General features: G+C 45.7%; 1 protein-coding gene across 1 annotated transcript in view; it reads left to right on the forward strand.

Moving 5' to 3' along the window:
* The window catches only part of si:dkey-215k6.1 (transmembrane protein 132C), a 446,622-nt gene that overhangs the window by 422,962 nt on the left and 9,059 nt on the right, over positions 1 to 14,601 (forward strand). Inside the window, exons 6-7 of the mRNA XM_029717996.1 lie at positions 11,821 to 12,026; positions 13,645 to 13,918. Coding sequence (XP_029573856.1) covers positions 11,821 to 12,026; positions 13,645 to 13,918 — 480 coding nt within the window. The remainder of the gene's footprint in view (positions 1 to 11,820; positions 12,027 to 13,644; positions 13,919 to 14,601) is intronic.

Consider the following 14,601-nt stretch of genomic DNA (forward strand, 5'->3'; position numbering starts at 1 on the left):
CAGGACCCTTCCCCTGAAAGTCATCAGTGGCAACAACCACCACTATTTAGACAACTTAGCTGCAACCGTCTCCACCAGCCCCTCCCAGTTTCTCTCCAGAAACGATGAGGTCCCCAAGAACTCCCCTAAGAACTTCATCCCTACTCTGCCCAACTGTAACCCCCCAGGAAGACTAGGAGATCCTGCTCTGCCCCACTGTAGCCCCCCAGGAAGACTAGGAGATCCTGCTCTGCCCCACTGTAACCCACCAGGAAGACTAGGAGATGCTGCTCTGACCCACTGTAGCCCCCCAAGAAGACTAGGAGATCCTACTCTGGCCCAGTGTAGCCCCCCAGGAAGACTAGGAGATCCTGCTCTGGCTCATCTCACCATAATCAGACCCTCACTCTTCTCCCAGTTCACCTTAGCACAGGGGTGGGCAGCTCCTGTCCTCAGGGGCCTGATTGGTGTCACACTTTTTCTACATCCCTAGCAAACACAGCTGATTAATCAAATGACATTCTAAACTGAAGATCATGATTAGGTGATTATTTGAGTCAGCTGTGTTAGCTGGGGCTGGGGCAAAACTGTGACACCAATCAGGCCCTGGAGGACTGGAGTTGCCCACCCGAGCTTACCTGATGCCGCCCCCTCAACAACACTAAAGCCCTGCTAACCTCTTCTACATCTACGTCCCCTCTAACAAACACTGTTACATCATCAGCATAAGCTGATAACGAAACTGTCTCCCCACCTACTGCCCAGGGAACTGACCACTGCAGCCACTTCCTCAGCCTACACAGCAGTGGTTCTATGGCTAAACAGTAGAGCTGACCCCAGAGTGGACACCCCTGCATAATCCCTCTTCTAACTGGGACTGTTCGGCTCAGCCCACCCCTGACTTTTACCATAACAGAAGCCCCATAGTACAATAAGTTGACCCATGATCTAAACCCGGTAACCAGGCCAAATGCTTCCATGATCCTTAACAGATAGGCATGACACACTCTATCAAAAGCTTTTTGTTGATCTGTCGAAATGAACCCCAGATCCTGATCATACATCCTAGTGATGTCTATCACGTCCCTCAAAAAAAACAAGTTGTCCAATATTGTCCACCCAGGCACACAGTATGCCTGCTCCGTGTGAACTATTGTGTCCAAACAACCTTTCAGCCAATTTGCCAAACACTTGGACAGTATTTTATAATCCAAGCAGAGCAACGACACCGGCTTCCAGTTCTTCAAAAGAGCTAAGTCATCCTTCTTTGGCAGTACATTTACATTTTTACATTTTAGTCATTTAGCAGACGCTCTTATCCAGAGCGACTTACAGTAGTGAATGCATACATTTCATACAATTTCATACATATCATACATTTTTTTCTGTGCTGGCCCCCCATGGGAATCAAACCCACAACCCTGGTGTTGCAAACGCCATGCTCTACCAACTGAGCTACACGGAAGGCAGTAGTGACATAGTTCTCAAAGGACTTCCGAAAGACCTCTAAGAGGACCCTCCCCAATGCACCCAAGAAATATTTATAAAACTTGTCTGTCAGTCCATCGACCCCCCCGGCGCACGGCCTGGAGAGAGCTGCTGCACAGCCGCTGTTCGTTCCTGAAACAAAATATCACCCTCCAGCAAAGCACTCTGCTAAGGCCTGAGCTTAGGCATCCCCTGTAGAATCTCAGTGTTGCTCTCACCGTAAAAGTCTGCGTAGATGTCCATAGTCATCCTCCTCATCTCCGCTGGATCCGACATCAGAGATCCTGAAGGACGACATAGATGGGACATCTGCTTCGCTGCCCCGACCTCCTCTCCAGGTTGAAGAAGAACGCACTCTGAGCATCCATGTCCGTCAGGGTAGTCATCTGTGGTCTAAAGACCCCAGCTGCGTCCGCTTAGCCCTCAACTCCCTCTCTGACCCGGAGTCCTGCTGCCCAATAAGGTTATTCTCAATGTCTCTAGCATCCTGCTCCAACTTCTGAATAGTAGACCTTATCCTAGTTGTCCCATGGACAGAGTACTGCTGTCTAAACAGCTTTATTTGTGTTTTCCCCACCTCCCACCATTATATTAAGATTCTCAAAATCAGCTTTCCTCCCTTTCCAACTCTCCCAAAAAAACACAGAACCCCTCCCAAAAAGAGGCATCATGCTATAATTTAGCACTAAAGTGCTATACTCAACTGTTTTCATGTGATGAGAGGGAGAGAGGGAGAGACCATTACCTACTGTAATGGTCCGAGCTTACACAACACGAAAACAACACTAGACACTATGGAACACAAAACTTTTACTGTCTCATCCTGGAATATACAAGGTCTGAGGTCATCTGCCTTTGGCCCAAAGAGCAGGAACCCAGACTTCATCAAAGAAATTGGAAATACAGACAATGTCATCCTACAAGAAACATGGTATAGAGGAGATGGACCCAATGGTTGTCCTCAAGGTTACAGAGAGCTGGTAGTCCCAGCCACCAAACTACCAGGTGTGAAACAGGGAAGAGACTCAGCAGGGGGTATGCTAATTTTATATAGAGCAGACCTAACCCACATTATTAAATTAGTCAAAACAGGAATATTTTACATCTGGCTAGAAATTAATAAGGAAACTATCTCAACAGAGAAGAATGTCCTAATGTGTGCTACCTATGTCCCCTCAATAGAATCCCCATACTTTAACGATGACAGCTTCTCCATCCTACCTATATCCCACCACTAGAATCCCCATACTTTAACGATGACAGCTTCTCCATCCTAGAGGGGTTGAGCAACCATTTCCCGGCCCAGGGACATATACTAGTCTGTGGCGACCTAAATGCCAGAACTGGACAAGAACCTGACACTCTTAGCACACAGGGGGACAAACACCTACCTGGAGGTGACAGCATTCCCTACTAAATATGTCCCCCTAGACACAACAATGACAAAACAACCAACAAAAACAGGTCACAACACAACTCATGCAGCACTGTCGCATGCTGGGTCTGTACATAGTCACTAAATTCAAACCTTTCTAGACAACTTCCTGGACAAAACATTTCTCTGTAATAGTAAAGGTGTAAACTTGACCGTAGAAAGCAGTATATTTGACCTTCAGCTTCCCTATCAAATATACACATTTGAAGAAGACAACCAAAGAAAATTAACAACAATGACAAATGTTTTGATGAAGAATGCAAAAACCTTTGAAATAAATTGAGAAACCTATCCAACCAAAAACATAGAGACCCAGAAAACCTACCCCTTTACTATGGTGAATCCCTAGAACAATACAGAATACACTACGGATAAAGAAGGAAAAGCACGTCAGAAATCAGTTCAATGTAATTGTTGAATCCATAGACTCTAACCACATCTGGGAAAATTCTTAGGTATTACAAGATTTGCACACCTGTATTTGGGGAATTTCTCCAATTCTTCCCTGCAGATCCTCTCAAGCTCTTTCACGTTGGATAGGGATCGTCGCTGTACAGCTATTTTCAGGTCTCTCCAGAGAGTCCGTGCTCTTGCTGGGCCACTCAAGGACATTCAGAGACTTGTCCCGAAGCTACTGCTGCGTTTTCTTGGATGTGTGCTTAGGGTCATAGCCCTGTTTGAAAGTGAACCTTGTGGTGAAAATTCTATCCTTAATCAATGATGAGGAGAGGCAAAATGAATAATCAGTCAAGGTATTACTTTTATTAAAAGACTTGTTACAACAAGGCGGCTTGTCACCTCACAGGTGGTGGAGTGAGAGACCCCTGAGTGGAGTTAGCTTCTGGGTTATATACTATCTCAGGATAGGTCAGGATAGGTGCAACCTCAGAGATGACGTACAGTGGTTCCAAACACCAAGCCCACACATCCTGTGCCAGACATTTGGCCCCAAATACAAAGAACTTGTTGTTTTGTTCAGTACTAAGAACTTAGGACATTTGTTGTTACTTAGTTTTCCACCTTGAACTATTGGAGAGAACAATCTCCCCCTAGGTGGAGGTGACTGATGCACAGACACTGTGGAGACAAGTGATTGGTTCCCCATTACTCACGCCATCCCTTCACATGGTTTTCAATAAAGACATATAGTTCACATATGGAAACAATGTTTCCTTCTGACTTCCTTTGCCATACTCCTTGCTGATATTCTGCATAGCAACAGGGACATGTGATAGACAAGCTTGACTTCTCTCCTCTCTGGACCCCAGGTGACTGAGGCACATATGGGAGGAAGTACAGCTGCCAACTCCTGAGTCTGAAAGGAGACATTCTAATGTCAAGAGTTCAACAGTTTAATCGTATAAGCATATTCTGCAGATAAGACATCTTAATTATCTTTGTTACTCAGCTTATATGAGTTAGTTAAAGAATCTCAAGCCCAATGCCTAGGCTTAAAGAAGGATATTTTAGTACACAAACATTATGATTGTTTAACAGAAAATTTCCCTCACAACCTTCGCCCCAGTCTGAGGTCCTGAGCGCTTTGGAGCAGGTTTTCATCAAGGAACTCTCTGTACTTTGCTCCGTTCATCTTTCCCTCAATCCTGACTAGTCTCCCAGTCCTTGCTGCTGCCACCACCATGCTTCACCGTAGGGATGGTGCCAGGTTTCCTCCAGATGTGGCGCTAGTGTCACGGCCCCTCCTCTGCAGTGCAGGGGCGGTTCCTCCTGCAGGCAGCGGAGGGTCGTTAGTGATTGGAGCTGGCGTGATTGGAGCCACCTGGGCTCAGGGTATTTAAAACTGCTTCACTAACCTCTCTCTCTCCCTGCTCCTCCAGGTATGATCCTGTTTTGTTTGTTCCTTTGTAGGTTTACTTAGTTTCCACTCAGTCATGTTCACACACACACAGATTCATGCATCCATGCACTTTACATCCACCCTACATTATGACATTTCCACACCTCATTCCTTTTTCTTTGTTTAAAGTTAATAGTTTCTGGTTTACAATAAAGAACCTTTTGATTGGCCTATACCTGTTGTTCATGTCCCCTCATTTTTGCCACAGGCTATGAGCCACTAGGCATTCAGGCCAAAGAGTTCAATCTTGGTTTCGTCAGACCAGAGAATCTTGTTTCTCATGGTCTGAGAGTCCTTTAGGTGCCTTTTGGCAAACTCCAAGTGGGCTGTCATGTGCCTTTTACTGAGGACTGGCTTCTGTCTGGCTACTCAATCATAAAAGCCTGATTGGCGGAGTGCTGCAGAGATGGTTGTGCTTCTGAAAGGTTCTCCCATCTCCAAAGAGGAACTCTGGAGCTCTATCAGAGTGACCAAGGGATTCTTGGTCACCTCCCTGACCAAGGCCCTTCTTCCCCAATTGCTCAGTTTGGCCGGGAGGCCAGCTCTAGGAAGAGTCGTGTTGGTTCCAAACTTCTTATATTTAAGAATGATGGAAGCCACCAATGGGTCTGAATACTTTCAGAAAGCACTGTATATCAATGAATTGGTGAGGGCACTAGAAGTCTGCAGCACCCGGCCTCACCCTATTAGAATCTGAAGTCAAATGTTTACTGTTTGATGATGATCTGGTGCTTCTATCCCCAACCAAGGAGGGCCTACAGCAGCACCTAGATCTTCTGCACAGATCTGTCAGACCGGGGCCCTGACAGTAAATCTCAGTAAGACAAAAATAATGGTGTCCGAAAAAGGTCCAGTTGCCAGGACCACAAATAAAAATTCAATTTTTGCACCGTTGCCCTATAGCACACAAAATGTACCTTGGCCTTAACATCAGCGCCACAGGTAACTTCCACAAAGATGTGAACGATCTGAGAGACAAGGCAAGAAGGGCCTTCTACGCCGTTCAAAAGGAACATAAAATTCAACATCCCAATTAGGATCTGGCTAAAAATACTTGAATCAGTTATAGAACCCATTGCCCTTTATGGTTGTAATGTCTGCGGTCCGCTCACCAACCAAGAATTCACAAAATGGGACAAACACCAAATGTCCTCTGTGTACAACGTAAAACACCAAATAATGCATGCAAATTAGGCAGATACCTGCTACTTATCAAAATTCAGAAAATAACTGTTAAATTGTACAACCACCTAAAAGGAAGCGATTCTCAAACCTTCCATATCAAAGCCATCACCTACAGAGAGATGAACCTGGAGAAGCTGGTCCTGGGGCTCTGTTCACAAACACAAACAGACCCCACAGAGCCCCAGGACAGCAACACAATTATATCCAACCAAATATTGAGATAACAAAAAGATAATTACTTGACACATTGGAAAGAATTAACAAAAACCTGAGCGAACTAGAATGCTATTTGGCCCTAAACAGAGAGGCTACAGTATGTCTACACAGACCCACAAAGAATTCTAAACCAAATCCAATTTCTTTAAACTCCCATATCTATTAGGTGAAATACCACAGTGTGCCATCACAGCAGCAAGATTTGTGACCTTTTGCCACAAGAACAGGGCAACCAGTGAAGAACAAACACCATTGTAAATACAACCCATATTTATGTTTATTTATTTTCCCTTTTGTACTTTAACTATTTGCACATTGTTACAACTATATATATTTGAAATGTCTTTATTCCTTTGGAGAGAGAGAGAGACAAGAGAGAGAGACAAGAGAGAGAGAGAGACAAGACAGAGAGACAAGAGAGAGACACAAGAGACAAGAAAGAGAGAGAGATGAGAGAGAGACAAGAGAGAGAGACACAAGAGACGAGAGTGAGACACAAGAGACAACAAACAAGAGAGAGAGAGAGACAAGAGAGAGGCAAGAGAGAAAGACACAAGACGAGAGAGAGAAGAGAGAGACAAGAGAGAGAGAGACGAGAGAGAGCGACACAAGAGACAAGAGAGAGAGAGACAAGAGAGAGAGAGACAAGAGTGAAGAGAGAGAGAGACAAGAGACGAGAGAGAGAGACAAGAGACAAGAGAGATACAAGAGACAAGACACAATAGAGAGACAAGAGATAAGAGAGAGAGAGATGAGAGAGACACAAGAGAGACAAGAGAGAGAGAGACAAGAGAAAGAGACGAGAGAGACAAGAGAGAGAGAGACAATAGACAAGAGAAAGAGAGAGACAAGAGAGAGAGAGACAAGAGAGAGAGACGAGAGAGAGAGACGAGAGAGCGAGAGAGAGAGAGAGAGAGAGACACAAGAGAGAGACATGAGAGAGACGAGAGAGAGATATAGAGATAGAGAGAGACAAGAGAGATTCAGAGAGTCAGAGAGAGAGAGAGAGAGAGAGACTCACTGATTAGGAGGAAAATATTGACTTTAAAAGCAGTTAGTTTAGCATGAGAGATTAGTCAATGAGTTTCCCATCTCTGTATGTAATACCTCAGATGCTATCAAAGTGTTTTCAGTTTCGCAATCTGTTAAGACACACTGATGTATGCAAAGATATCAGTGTTGTATAATTTCTACTGCTGGTCTCGACTACACTTTCTCTCAGCCTATTGATACTCACCTGAATCCTTTTCACTCTCCTAGTAACAACAGAACACTGACTGACTCGTGTTTAAAAAAACACTTTAAAAAGGTACTCAACTGCACGGTGTCCATATTAGGACAGCCTCAATCTCAGCAGAACTTCTAATATGGACTCTCTCTACCGCACCTGCTGTCTCTAACTCTGAATGATCGGCTATGAAAAGCCAACTGACATTTACTCCTGAGGTGCTGATCTGTTGCACTTTGTATAACCACTGTGATTATTATTATCTGACCCTGCTGGTCATCTATGAACATTTGAACATCTTGGCCATGTTCTGTTATAATCTCCACCCGGCACAGCCAGAAGAGGACTGGCCACCCCTCAGAGCCTGGTTCCTCTCTAGGTTTCTTCCTCGGTTTTGGCCTTTCTAGGGAGTTTTTCCTAGCCACTGTGCTTCTACATCTCCATTGCTTGCTGTTTGGGGTTTTAGGCTGGGTTTCTGTACAGCATTTTGTGACATCGGATGATGTAAAAAGGGCTTGATAAATACATTTGATTGATTGACATCATACCTTTATTTCCTTTTGTTTGATATGACGTAGTTTGTTCCTGTGTTGTTAGGTGAGGTCATGTTCCTGGTTTTTGCTCTATAACAGAGCCCTAGTGCTCCTCTTTCCAAAATATAGACAGAGATTAAGTCCAGAGATGAAATCCATTTCTCAGTGTCTTCAAACGCCATGGCTCAGCAGTTTGGCACTGATATAGGGGAATGTGTTTGTTTACACTAGGGCTTGCATCAGCCTGAAAATACATATTTTACTATCCCTATGCTACACTAGCTTTCTTACTACTTGTTTTACACCAGTTATCCAATGTAACATAAACAAACAAATCAACATTCAAATATGGACAGTAACATATAGCGTGGATGATTGGCACCCTATTTCCCAATATAGTACACTACTTTTCATCAGTGCCCTGTGCCAGGATTGCACCAAAAAAATGGAATAGGGTGCCATTTGGGAGGCATCCTTTCGATCATTGAAAGATAACTTTTTTTGGGAGTCCATATTGGTGTTGACTAAGACATGTGCACAGCTGTGAATAGTTACATCCTGGCATCTATTGAATTGGCTGCTTCTACTCTCTGGCCATATTCAGGAATATGATGGGAGGCCAGGACAGGCCGAGGCGGCAGATGCCTGGGAACGCTCGGGCCCTGGAATACAGCCTCCGATATCACAGCCGAAGTAACACCTGCTCCTCACTCTAGAGGGAAAGAAAGAGTGTGAGAGAGAGAGAGAGAGAGAGAGACAGAGAGGGGAGAGAGAAAGAGAGAGAGAAAAGGGGTGGTGGGAGAAAGAGAGCGAGAGAAAAGGGAGAGGGGGGAGAGAAAGAGAGAGAAAGAAAAAGATTGACAGAGAGGAAAGCAAGTCTCTTTGATGATAACAAGTCCAGTCTTAGAGGGACTGACGGACTGAGGGAGACGTGAAGGGAGAGCGGTGGTGATAAGCAACTAGGAGGATGAGAGGGAGAGACACAAGCTTCTTATCACATCTCCTCCTCTCTGTGTCTTAATTGTGGAAATGCGAAGCACAGTAATTAAATCACCCACAGGAGATCAGATTCTGATTGTCGTCTGCGTGTTCAGTGAGATACACGTGAGAGTGAGGGAATGAACGTCGTCGTGTGTGTTTTTTGCTGAATAGAGTTGGTCTTATCAGATTGCAAATTGCGAGCAATTGCTCTTGTAGAATGATTCATCAAGGCTTTTTTTACTGTCCACACAAGACACTCGAAGGATATCTCCCTTTGTTTCACTGCTGTCCGCTCTTATTCCAGTTTCCAATTGAAGTCACCAGAGGAGGCTGGTGGGAGGAGCTATAGGATGACAGTCTCAATCTAATGGCCGGAATGGAATCAATGGAACGTTATCAAACACATCAAACATATGGAAACCACATGTTGGACTCAGTTCCATTGATTCCATTCCAGCCAATACAATGAGCCCGTCCTCCTATAGCTCCTCCCAGCAGCCTCTTCTGGAAGTCACGCAACATGTGCACGCACGCACGCACCCACACACACACACAGACATTGTATGACTCCACACCAACCTATTCAGCACGATGGACAGTGTGACTACAGCACTGTACAGTACGGCCTGACCGGGATTCTTTGTCAGCAACCAAACCATACTGCCTTGCTGCCTGTACATACAGATTGGTTGTGTGCATCACAGCATGGTGTAAAAGCACAGCACACTAACCTGGGTCAAAATCTAGGAAACATATTTGACTGCATTGGAGTTAAACACACATTTAAATTCTCGTCATCACCAGGGAAATGAAATAATTGTGTGTCTGCCTTACTCTTACAGATTTTGACCAAGGCGAGTGTGGCAAAACAAATTCTGAATCTGTATGATCAGCTAGACATTCAGAGAACCTCATTTCAAAGCTTTTAGAGACAACATAACCCATGATATGTTTAGGATAGAATTACCCTCTCCTCTCCTTGTTATTTCAACATGCTTCACTGCTCTAACAGAGAGGTGATTATCTGAAACTGACTGCTCTCTCCCGAGTGTCCCTTCCCTGACCCCTAGAATGAGACGTTCACACAGCATTGAATGGACCGTGAAGTCAATGCCGAGTAGAGATGACAGCTGACCGCCCAAGCTCTGACACGGGTCGGCGTGTATCCCACGGCAACGAACCACTGCTGCTACTGCTAACCACCAGGGTGTCATTAAGTCTCCAAGGCCACATTAATCTATCATCACATCAGAGATAGAGAGATCGAGAGGGAGGACAAAGGAGAGAGGTAGGAGAAAGAAAGAAAGATGATGTTTGAGAGAGGTCAAGAACTTGTTAAGGGGAGTGAAGGACTAAAATGGGAGGAGACACATGGAATGCCATAATCAACAACCAGGAAATGGTCTAATTTCAGGTAACGTGTGGAAGATTGTCTCAAACGCCAACGTGATGACTGAGGAGCACCGAGTTAGATTAGGGTGGAATTGAAAATGACAAATCTATGCTTCCTCATCTGGGCTCAGTGGCTAAAGGTTCTACAGTGCACTTCTTTCTCAGATGTTACCTGGTCAAGACTGCACGGTGTCCATATTAGGACAGCCTCAATCTCAGCAGGACTTGTTTCAATCTCAGCATGACTTGTTTTCAATCTCAGCATGACTTGTTTCAATCTCAGCATGACTTGTTTTCAATCTCAGCATGACTTGTTTTCAATCTCAGCATGACTTGTTTTCAATCTCAGCATGACTTGTTTCAATCTCAGTAGGTGTGAGGTATGTAACATTCACAACATTGTATAATCTAGTAATCAGTATAAGAAATATTCCTCATTATTGAACGATTGATTATGTAAACATTATGAACGTAAATAGTTTTCACCCCATTATGTTTTCCTTTTTAAATGACCCCTTTAGAGTAAAGTGGTGCCTGAGTTGCATGTACAATAATAATGACAGCCTTTTGTGTGAATGGCACTTGATAATTCCAATCCTTCTCTTCACACTGTTCTGTTGTCGCTCTGGGTTAAAGTTTCCCCTAGGTTCAGATCTGGAATCAGATTCCCTCACCAATCCTAACCTTAACCATTAGTTGAGGAAAATGCAAAACTGACCCAGGATCTCACCATGTATATCTTGAACAGAACACATGGAAAAAGATCATTTTGAAGATCACTTTTGATAAATCTAATACTCATCTTTCAGAAAATCGCACACAGCAGGTGACGAAAAGGTAAAAGTTGTGAATTGTGTTCAGAAACCGTTGGTGGCAGGTGAAATGCTGTGTGTGAAATTCAGAAAACGTTGGTGACAGGCGAAGTGCTGTGTGTGAAATTCAGAAAACCTTGGTGACAGGCGAAGTGCTGTGTGTGAAATTCAGAAACCGTTGGTGACAGGCGAAGTGCTGTGTGTGAAATTCAGAAACCGTTGGTGACAGGTGAAATGCTACGCGTGAAATTCAGAAACATTTGGTGACAGGTGAAATGGTACGCGTGGGATTCCAAGAGGCATCCTTGCAAGGTGGCAGCTTCTACTGCCCATACTGATTCTCACTGTACTACCCATACTGATTCTTACTGTACTGCCCATACTGATTCTTACTGTACTGCCCATACTGATGCTTACTGAGTCCTGTAAAAAAAGACCCATCATGCTACAGTGGACACACGTGGGGCTTGAAAGCCACAAAAGGTCACACACTCATACGTTCATACACACACACAGTGTACACGGGCCACTCATGTCACAAACGTACACACACACACACACACACACACACACACACACACACACACACACACACACACACACACACACACACACACACACACACACACACACACACACACACACACACACACACACACACACACACACACACACACACATAACCGCCAGGACTCTGCTTTGTGCCCTCTCAGGTGTCTCCTGGCTGTGATACAGTGCTTGTGAATGGGAAGGAGATGCGGGGTAGACAGTCTCTGATGGTCAATTTCACCTACCTGTACCTGAGCACCCAGCTGGAGCTGACTGTGTGGGTTCCTCGTCTGCCGCTGCAGATGGACGTGTCTGACACGGAACTCAGTCAGGTCAAGGGATGGCGGGTGCCCATCTTTTCCAACAAGAGGTGAAGAGAGAGAGAGAGAGAGAGAGAGAGAGAGACAGACAGACAGACAGAGACAGAGAGACAGAGACAGAGACAGAGACAGAGACAGAGAGAGAGAGACAGAGAGAGAGAGACAGAGAGAGAAGACAGAGAGAGAGAGAAGACAGAGAGAGAGAGAAACAGAGAGAGAGAGAAACAGAGAGAGAGAGAGAAACAGATAGGGACAGAGATAGAAGAGACAGAGAGAGGAGAGACAGAGGAGAGAGAGAGGGAGAGATAGAGAGAGATAGAGATAGAGAGACAGAGAGAGATATAGAGATAGATAGATAGAGAGAGAGAGAGGAGGGAGAGAGAGGAAGATAGAGACAGAACATAGAGAGAGAGAACAGAGAGAGAAGAAATAGAAGAGACAGAGAGAGAGAGAAGAAGAGAGAGAGAGATAGACAAGAAGCAGAGAGAGACAGAGAAGAGAGAGAAACAGAGAGAGAGAGAGCAGAGAGAGAGACAGAGACAGAGAGAGAGAGAGAGAGACAGAGAGAGAGAGAGAGAGAGAGACAGAGAGAGGAGAGAGAGAGACAGAGAGAGAGAGAGACAGAGAGACAGAGAGAGAGAGAGAGAGAGAGAGAGACAGAGAGAGAGAGAGAGAGAGAGAGAGAGAGATGGTGCGTATGAGTGTGTATTCCTGTTCCATGTACTATTGTAAATGTTTTATCTGCATGTGGGTTTGGAAAATGATGTGTTGTATTGGGCATTGTGTGTAGGGGTCTGTATAGGGCTTTATTTTCTACTGCAGGATGTGGGTAGTAAGTGTGAAACAACATTATGGAAAAGAAGCCAGCGCTTCCTGCTATTTCCTGCCAGGTCAAGGTTTTGACTGATATTGTTATTAAGGACTACTATTATTAGGTCATATTCTTGCATCACTCACTGCTCACAGCTTCTGACATGCATGTACCTGCAGCAGACTAGGCATAGACTTACTGAATACATCTGTCAAGCCATGGCACATTGAAGCATTTGATGACTTCTTTCCCCATTTAGTCACAAGTACATGTTATGGTCTCTCTCTCAAGGTTCCATTTCACTAGGTTTCATGTTGCTCTGTCATGTGACTCCATTTGGAGCCCGAGGTGTGAGGAGAGGAGGGTGCTGCTGTTGTTACCGCCGATGTCTGCCTGCCTGCCCAGCCAACGACCTTCACTCTCTCTGCAGGGCCCATTTTTCAATTTGGCCAATTTTTGTTTCCCTGCCTTTAAAGATGGCCCCCCCACCAGTCACCACACCGAGGCGCCCAGCCCTCTGGGAAATGGGGCAGGATTCCTGTAATCTCGCCAGTGTTTTAGACACAAGGGGGGTGGGGGGGGGGGGGTTGTTAAGAGATGTGTGTGCTCACATAGGTTTTCGTAAGTGGTTTTTCAGCTTCATTCCAATTACACAGAGATGAAAAAAAACGTCAGAAACTCCAGATGCCCGTGGAGTGAAGATTCTAGACAACATCAAACCCTTACTGTGCTTTTTGAACAAACTAATCCAGTGGATGAATGTTTTACCAGCCTTCTGCTATTAGCAGGAAAAACATGTGCTTCAGGGGCAGTTGGTTCATGACCAACATCTCTATGTCCCTCTTCCCCCTCCGTAGGCCCACCCGCGACAGTGAGGATGACGAGGATGATGAGAGGAAGGGCAAAGGCTGCACGCTACAGTACCAGTATGCCCTGGTGAGGGTGCTCACCCACTTTGTGGCGGAGCCAGCAGCCCCTGGCGGGGAGCTAGTCTACATGCTGGGGGTGGACTGGCAGGCAGACATCACAGACCTGGTTCTGGACTACCTGAAGGTGGAAGACCCACGCATTGCCCGGCTGCTGGAGGGACGCGTCCTGATGGGCAAGGACATGGGCATCACCACCATCCAGGTACACACTGAGCCCATTGAGTTAAACCCTAGGCCTCATCACCATCCAGGTATACACTGAGCCCACTGAGCTAAAACCTGGGCCTCATCACCATCCAGGTACACACTTAGCCCACTGAGCTAAACCCTGGGCCTCACCACCATCCAGGTACACACTGAGCCCACTGAGCTAAAACCTGGGCCTCACCACCATCTAGGTACACACTGAGCCCACTGAGCTAAACCCTGGGCCTCATCACCATCCAGGTACACACTGAGCTAAAACCTGGGCCTCACCACCATCCAGGTACACACTTAGCCCACTGAGCTAAAGCCTGGGCCTCACCACCATCCAGGTACACACTGAGCCCACTGAGCTAAAACCTGGGCCTCATCACCATCCAGGTACACACTTAGCCCACTGAGCTAAACCCTGGGCCTCACCACCATCCAGGTACACACTGAGCCCACTGAGCTAAAACCTGGGCCTCACCACCATCCAGGTACACACTGAGCCCACTGAGCTAAACCCTGGGCCTCATCACCATCCAGGTACACACTGAGCTAAAACCTGGGCCTCACCACCATCCAGGTACACACTGAGCCCACTGAGCTAAACCCTGGGCCTCACCACCATCCAGGTACACACTGAGCCCACTGAGCTAAACCCTGGGCCTCATCACCATCCAGATACACACTTAGCCC

The sequence above is a fragment of the Salmo trutta genome, chromosome 27 (assembly GCF_901001165.1).
Source record: "Salmo trutta chromosome 27, fSalTru1.1, whole genome shotgun sequence".
NCBI classification, from domain to species: domain Eukaryota; kingdom Metazoa; phylum Chordata; class Actinopteri; order Salmoniformes; family Salmonidae; genus Salmo; species Salmo trutta.